The sequence below is a fragment of the Empidonax traillii genome, unplaced genomic scaffold, assembly GCF_003031625.1.
Source record: "Empidonax traillii isolate 1590-97213 ecotype Southwest subspecies unplaced genomic scaffold, ASM303162v1 scaffold2014:size53829, whole genome shotgun sequence".
Lineage (NCBI taxonomy): Eukaryota > Metazoa > Chordata > Aves > Passeriformes > Tyrannidae > Empidonax > Empidonax traillii.
This window is the reverse complement of record NW_020957207.1, coordinates 15,710-22,326: the sequence shown is the minus strand read 5'-3', so window position 1 is coordinate 22,326 and position 6,617 is coordinate 15,710. Positions and strand designations below refer to the sequence as shown.

The following is a 6,617-nucleotide window of genomic DNA, read 5'->3' as shown; positions in this document are numbered from 1 at the left end:
CCCTTTGGCCCCCCAGATCCGCCCCAATCCCTCTCAGAGGCCGCTCGGTGTCCCCCCGACCCCTCCCTGTCCCTACAGATCCCCGTTTTCCCCTCATTCCCCCCCGGGCCTCACTCGGCCGCCGCCGCCATGTTGCGATCGAGACACATCCGGGTCCTCCCCCGCCCGCGTCGCCGCGGCGACAGACCCCGCCCTCAGGGGCGGGATTAGGGTTAATGAGCCCGGTATGGACACAGAGGGGCGGCCTGAGCTACGGCGGGACGGAATGGGGGTGAGAAGGTGGGGTTTAAAGAGGGAGAGACGGAGTTTAATGCTGAAGGGGGGGGGGCTTAAAGCGGAAGAGATACTCAACGTGCGGTCAGGGCGGGATTAAAAGGGAGAGCGGCCAATCGCGGAGCAAGCAGCGGGGATTGGCATCGCGCTGCCCAATCGGATCGCGATGCCCTGGAAGCCGGATAAGATGGCGGCGGTGTGAGGGGAGCGCTCCTGGTGCACCTCCGGGCGGCTTTGACCGTGTGTTCTCCTCCCCTCAAAACCCCCGGAGATGCCGCTCCGCGCCGTGCTCAGGGCCGCGGCCTCGTTGCGCCGCTGCGGTGGGTATTTATTCCCCCCAAAACCAGCCTGTCCCCGGGCATCCCCCCGGACACCCCCCCAAACAAACCCGCCCCCGCAACCCACTGACCCCTCTCTGTGTTCTCCCTCGCTTTCCATCCCCCACTGACCCCTTTTCCGTGTCCGCTCGCAGGTCCAGGTCTGTCACTCCCCACCACCCGCCTCCTCCCCGCTCTCCCCCCGCCGCCCCCCAGACCCGCCCTCATGGCCACGCTGAACCAGATGCACCGCCAGGGCCGCCCCAAGTCGCCCCCCCGCAAACTGGGGCCCACCCAGGGCCGCCCCCAAATCAAGGGAGTGGTGCTGAAGAACCTGATTCGCAAGCCCAAGAAGCCGAACTCGGCGAACCGGCGGTGCGTGCGGGTGCGGCTCAGCACGGGCAGGGAGGTGGTCGCGTTCGTGCCCGGCGAGGGGCACAACCTGCAGGAGCACCACGTGGTGCTGGTGCAGGGCGGCCGCACTCAGGACCTGCCCGGCGTCAAACTCACCGTGGTCAGGGGCAAGTATGACTGTGCCCACGTGCAGAAGAAGAAATGAGAGTGGGGCACACCCCCTCGGGGGACCTGGGCGCGGGAGAAGCTGCGCCGGGGAGCGCGTAGCGAGAATGAAAGGCGATTTGTGGTGCAAAAGTTGTGCTGTTTGAGTCGTGTTGGGGGCAATGCGGAGGGGGTTGGCGGGGGTAGGGGTGGTGGGAAGGGTCGTGGGAGCACTAGAAAGGGGTCTGTGGACACTGGGTAGAGTCGTGGGGGGACCTTTGGGCACGGGGGGAAAACTGGGGACCCGGGGGTGGCAGCTCGGCGCACTGGGGGGTGCTTTGGAGGTTCCTGGGTCGTTACTGGTGGGTCCTGGGAAGTCACGGGGAGCTCACCGACCACCGGGCTGTTATAAATTGAGACCACAAATGATAAAAGTACCAATTAAAATTTATTTATTAATGAGAAATAGCAAGCGGAATATGAGCAAATGCAGCGCTGGGCGACGGGGGGGGGTCACCGCCCCTCCAACTGCCGCGCAAAGCACTGAAATAAGTCCCTTTTTATGGTTTCTTGGTTTCCGTTTTTTTTTTACATCTCCCACCCTAATTTATTACAGGGCCAGCCGGGAGGGGGCGTGGCCAGAGCGCTCGGCGCGCGCATGAACTCCGCCCATTCCGCCACGTGACCCCACGTGAGCACGGTGCCGGTGCCCAAGATGGCGGCGCGCAGGGCGCTGTTGGCGGCGAGGGGGGCCGTGGGACGCGGCCGGCGGGGGGCGGCAGCTGGGGGGGCCGGTGCCGCCGCTCCCGGTGCCGGTTTGGGGGGCGCGGGGCGGAGCCGTCTGTACGAGCACGTGCGCGAGGGGCTGAGCGCGCGGCCGCAGCTCGACGTGACCGCGCTGAACGAGAGCGACGTGGAGCGGCGGCGCGGGCCGCTGGGGGGCGCTGAGCTGCGCGAGATCGTGAGGGGGGGCCGTCCGGGGGCGGGGTGGGAGTATGGGCGGGGCTTTGACCGAAATTGGGCTGTGAGGGGTGGGGCCGGCGCGTGGTGGGCGGGACTTAATGCGAGGGAGCGGGGCCTGCTAGAAAAGGGGAGTGGGGGTGTGGAGCCCCCCGGGCCGATGGGGAGGGGGATCTTTGGGGGGGCGTCCACCTTAAACACGCCTTCCCCTCCCATCCCCCAAAAGGTGCAGGTGTGGTCCCGGCTGGGGCAGGTCCGGGATGGCATCGCCCGCCTGGAGGCCGAGAAGGGGCAAGTGGCCCAGGGGGTCCGCGAGCTCATGGTGAGACCCCCCGGAACCCCCGAGAACCCTCACTGCATCCCCCAGTTTTGCCTGGGATCCTAGCGGGTTACCCCAGCCCCACTCTGCTCCCCAGAACCTCCCCAGGATCCCCCAGGTCCCCCTAAGACCCACCAAGGCTCCCCACCCGGGTATCCCTGATCCCCCCCTCTATCCTTCCCAGGACCCCCTGGTTCCCACTGGTGCCCACTCAGTTACCCAGACCCCCACAGAACTGCCTCTCTCTCTCTCCCCCCAGGCATCCCATGACAAGGCGACAGTGGAGTCGGTAGGAACAGGGTTTGGGGGAACTGAGGGAGGGGTCAGGGACCCCCCAGTGCTCCCCCTATGCACCCCTGACCGTGGCCCCCCCGCAGCTCCCAGCGTACGCGGCGCTGCGGGCGCGGGGCCGGCAGGTCCGGGGGCAGCTCCGGGAGCTCGAGGCTGAGGAGTCCGACCTGGAGCAGAGGTTCTACCTGGGGGCCCTGCAGCTGCCCAACTGCACCCACCCTGCTGTGGTGAGCCCAAAACCGCCCCAGACACCCCCTGCAGCTGCCCAACTGCACCCACCCTGCTGTGGTGAGACTGGAGGGCTCCTGATTCCCGCCCCCAACCCCTACTGTGCCCCCCCAGCCCGTCGGGAACGAGAGCCAGGCCCGGGTGCTGGAGGTGGTCGGGGAGAAACCAGGTACAGGGGGAACTGGGAAGGAAGGAGGAGGAGAAGGAGGGTTCTGGGGGAAAAAAGAGGGTCCTGGGGAGGCGGGATGAAGACACTGGGAAGGCCCCAGGGTGAGGAAGAGGAGGGTCTGTGGGGAGAAGATGGGTCTAGGGGAAGATGAGGAGGATCTGGGGAGTGGGGGGAAGGGTCTGGGGTGATGAAGGTGACAAAGTTCCCCCCCCCCCAGTGTTTGACTTCAAACCAAAGGGACACCTGGAGCTGGGGGAGGGGCTGGATATCATCCGGCAAAGGTGAGAGAGCACCTGAGGGGACACGCATCTGTCCCATGTCACACCTGTCCCATCTTTCATGTGTCACATGTGTCCCATATGTGTCCCCCTACCGCAAACGCCTGTCCTACGTGTCGGGCCGTCGCTCCTATTACCTTTGCGGGGTGGGGACACCTCCAGGCGTCACACACGTGTCCCACACGTGTCCCCCTGTCCCAGGCGCCTGTCCCACGTGTCGGGCCATCGCTCCTATTACCTGTGTGGGGCTGGGGCGCTGCTGCAACACGCACTTGTCTCCTTCACCATGGGGAAGCTGCTGCCCAAGGTACAAGGGGCTCGGGGGGGTTCAGGAGGATCCATGGAAGGTCCGGTCAGGCCCCACGTGCCCCCTGATGACCCCCCTTTTCCCCAGGGTTTCCTGCCTATGACAGTCCCTGACCTGCTCCGAGGCGCCATTTTTGTGAGTGACCCCCTGTACCCCCCACCCCCCTGACCCTCCAGGACTCCCCCTGACCCCCTGTGACCCCCAGGAGGGCTGTGGGGTGCAGCCCAGCGCCACCCCCTCCCCCGTTTACACCATCGACCCATCGCGCTTTGAGGACCTTTGCCTGGCTGGGACCTCGGAGGTGGGAATTGCAGGTGGGAAATTGGGCAAAATGAAGGGGAAAAATGGGGAAAAATAGGGGACAAGGGTGGGAAGAGGGGGTGCAAACAGCTTTGGGGGGCTCCCTGTGCCCCCCAGCCCCCTCAAACTCACCCTCTGGCCCAGGGTATTTCATGGACCACGCGGTGCAGCTGCAGAACCTGCCTGTCAGGTACTGAGGGGGTCTCCCCCCACTCCAGCTCCCCCTTCCCTTTTGGGGTCCCCTCACCCCTTCCCAGAGGGTCGTGGGCGTTTGCGGGATTCCCCCTGACACCCCATTTCCTCCCCCAGGGTCGTCTGCTCCAGCACCTGTTACCGTGCTGAGACCGACACGGGGCGGGAGCCGTGGGGGCTCTACCGTGTCCACCAGTTCACCAAGGTACTGGGAGCATTGGGAGGCCTCCTGGAGGGAGCAGGAAAAAGGGAGGTCAGCCCTGTGTGCCCCCTAAAGGTGGAGATGTTCGGGGTGACGGCTGCGGAGCACGGGACGGAGAGCGAAGATCTGCTGGCCGAGTTCCTGGGGCTGCAGAAGGAAATCTTCTCGGAGCTGGGGCTCCACTACCGGTGAGGGGGGTTTTGGGGGTGTCCCCTCTCTGTGTGTCACCACAAAATCCCTCATGACACCCTTAATTGCTCCCACCGCCTGCAGGGTCCTGGACATGCCCACGGAGGAGTTGGGGCTCCCCGCATACCGCAAGTTCGACATCGAGGCCTGGATGCCTGGACGGGGCAAATACGGGGAGGTGAGAGGGGACCTGGGAGGACGTGACCCCAGAATTCCAGGAGCATCCTGATATTTCGCGGGTGATCCCCCCTCACAGCATCCAAGGGCAGAGACTTTCCTGTTTATGGGACAGATGGAGAGTTCCCCCGATTTTTATGGCAAATCAGGAGACTGACCCCCATTTAGGGGGTCCCTGGACTGAGGGGGGAGTCTCCCAAAACCCTCCAAACTCTGTTTTTGAGCCCCCTTGCCCCCCCAGATCTCCAGTGCTTCCAATTGCACCGACTACCAGAGCCGGCGGCTGAACATCATGTACAGTGACGGGCAGGGCCGCCTGCGCCACGCCCACACGGTGGGTCCCCGAGCCCTGTGGGGGCACCCAAAACCCTGTGGGGGCCCCCAAGCCCCTCTAAACCCCCTGACCCCTCCAGGTGAACGGCACAGCCTGCGCCGTGTCCCGGATGCTCATTGCGCTCCTGGAGAGCAACCAGCTGCCGGTGGGTTTTGGGGGCCTGGAGGGCGGTCCCCGGGGTGAATCGGGGGCACAGGGAGGGCTCACTCCACCCTGGTCCCCCTCATTGCCCAGGATGGCCGCGTCCGTGTCCCCCCCGTCCTGCAGCCCCTGGTGGGGCAGGAGGTGCTGTCCCCGCCCCCTGTGCCCCTCCTGCGCTACATCGGCCCCAACCAGCCGGGGGGGGGCCCTGGAGGGGACCCCAGAAACAGGGCAGACACCGGGGAGGCTCCCTGAGGTGACGGGAGCCCTGGAAGCACCGCAAGGGCAGGAGTCAGACGAGAGCACGGATGGACACGGGCTGAGACGGGACACAGGCGGCAGAGGACAGACATGATGTGCAACACGGGTCACGCGCGGGACAACCCCCAGTCTGTGTCCTCCACGGTAACAAGCCCCGAAATAAAGTCTTGGATCCCTCCCACGAGCAGCAGCCCATGGGCATGCGCCTGTTTGTGCCCCGGGGGCGCTCTGGGCACATGCGCCAACCCCACTGCGAATGCACACGCTTGTCCCCCACCACACGTGTGTTCTCTGCACGCACACATGTCCCAGCACACATGTGTCTCTTCTCTCTTTTATTTCCCCTCGTCCCCCCCAGCCGCTCATGGCCCTCCTGGGCCTGGGCAGGGGCAGCTTTGGAGGCTCCTCCACAACAGGGGGGTGGGGGAAGGACCCCCAAGTCCATGCGGGGGCTCCGGGGGGGCCCCTCAGTCTGGGCAGCGTCCACTGTTGATGACAATGTCGTCGTACTCCTCCTGGGAAAAGGAGGCAGTTTGGGACGGCTGCAGGAGTTTGGGGGGGCTGCCTTGAGCCCCTCCAGCTTATGAAAGGAGCCCAAGGGGTTTTGGGGGGAAGAGGGTCACTGACCTCGCTGTCCTCAGCCCCCGCCTCGCTGTTGCTGTCATCACTGTCACTGTCGCTGGGGGGGTCCCGGGCCCCAAAGCGCCGCAGCAAAGGGGGCAGGCGGGGGTCCGGGCGGCGCCGGGCACTGTACAAGGGGGTGTACCCCGAGAACGTGCAGGGGTCGGGATGGGCCCCCCCCCGCAGGAGGCACTCGGCCACCTCGGGGCTCTGCGCCTCCACGGCCAAGTGCAGGGGGCTGCGGCCGCAGCTCGGCTCCTGGGGGGCACGGCGGGGTCAGGGGGAGCTCGGGGAGGCTCGAGGACCCCCCAGCCCAGTTCGGGGGGCACCCACCGGCCGGTTGGGGTCGGCGCCCGCACGGAGCAGCAGCTGCACCAGCTCCAGGTCCCGGCGCAGGACGGCAACGTGCAGGGGGGTGTAACCTGGGGGAGTGTTAAAGGGGAGTCAGGGGGGCCACCAAAACCATGAGCTGTGTCACTGTGTGACCCCCTACCCCAAACTGTGTTGCCAAACCACATTCCCAACTTCCCACACAGCCCCACAGTGTCCTGCACCCCCAC

The 6,617-nt window shown here is 65.8% G+C and overlaps 3 protein-coding genes across 3 annotated transcripts in view; 2 read left to right on the top strand and 1 right to left on the bottom strand.

Moving 5' to 3' along the window:
* The first annotated feature begins 425 nt into the window (after positions 1 to 425).
* MRPS12 (mitochondrial ribosomal protein S12) lies at positions 426 to 1,220 on the top strand. Its single transcript, XM_027909245.1, has 2 exons — positions 426 to 593; positions 746 to 1,220. Exons 1-2 carry the CDS (start codon positions 545 to 547, stop codon positions 1,147 to 1,149), a joined length of 453 nt encoding a protein of 150 aa, XP_027765046.1. The 5' UTR covers positions 426 to 544; the 3' UTR covers positions 1,150 to 1,220.
* Positions 1,221 to 1,803: 583 nt separating this feature from the next.
* On the top strand, positions 1,804 to 5,524 carry SARS2 (seryl-tRNA synthetase 2, mitochondrial). Its single transcript, XM_027909247.1, has 16 exons — positions 1,804 to 2,049; positions 2,275 to 2,370; positions 2,627 to 2,656; positions 2,745 to 2,885; positions 3,001 to 3,055; positions 3,273 to 3,336; positions 3,535 to 3,640; positions 3,728 to 3,775; positions 3,846 to 3,954; positions 4,085 to 4,130; positions 4,250 to 4,337; positions 4,410 to 4,522; positions 4,608 to 4,701; positions 4,942 to 5,034; positions 5,114 to 5,179; positions 5,269 to 5,524. Exons 1-16 carry the CDS (start codon positions 1,804 to 1,806, stop codon positions 5,428 to 5,430), a joined length of 1,557 nt encoding a protein of 518 aa, XP_027765048.1. The 3' UTR covers positions 5,431 to 5,524.
* Positions 5,525 to 5,808: 284 nt separating this feature from the next.
* The window catches only part of NFKBIB (NFKB inhibitor beta), a 1,931-nt gene continuing 1,122 nt past the window's right edge, over positions 5,809 to 6,617 (bottom strand). Inside the window, exons 4-7 of the mRNA XM_027909240.1 lie at positions 6,551 to 6,605; positions 6,391 to 6,479; positions 6,064 to 6,315; positions 5,809 to 5,951 (exon numbers count right to left, since the gene is read on the bottom strand). Of these exons, the coding sequence (XP_027765041.1) occupies positions 5,904 to 5,951; positions 6,064 to 6,315; positions 6,391 to 6,479; positions 6,551 to 6,605 (444 nt within the window). The 3' untranslated portion in view covers positions 5,809 to 5,903. The remainder of the gene's footprint in view (positions 5,952 to 6,063; positions 6,316 to 6,390; positions 6,480 to 6,550; positions 6,606 to 6,617) is intronic.

What these genes read in the sequence shown, in the direction of transcription:
- MRPS12 (XM_027909245.1), top strand. Translation starts at nt 545, where the DNA reads ATGCCGCTCCGCGCCGTGCTCAGGGCCGCGGCCTCGTTGCGCCGCTGC. An exon ending in GGCCTCGTTGCGCCGCTGCG is followed by an intron (nt 594 to 745) that starts GTGGGTATTTAT and finishes GTCCGCTCGCAG; the next exon opens with GTCCAGGTCTGTCACTCCCC.
- SARS2 (XM_027909247.1), top strand. Translation starts at nt 1,804, where the DNA reads ATGGCGGCGCGCAGGGCGCTGTTGGCGGCGAGGGGGGCCGTGGGACGC. An exon ending in GGTGGTCGGGGAGAAACCAG is followed by an intron (nt 3,056 to 3,272) that starts GTACAGGGGGAA and finishes CCCCCCCCCCAG; the next exon opens with TGTTTGACTTCAAACCAAAG. An exon ending in CTCGGAGGTGGGAATTGCAG is followed by an intron (nt 3,955 to 4,084) that starts GTGGGAAATTGG and finishes CCTCTGGCCCAG; the next exon opens with GGTATTTCATGGACCACGCG.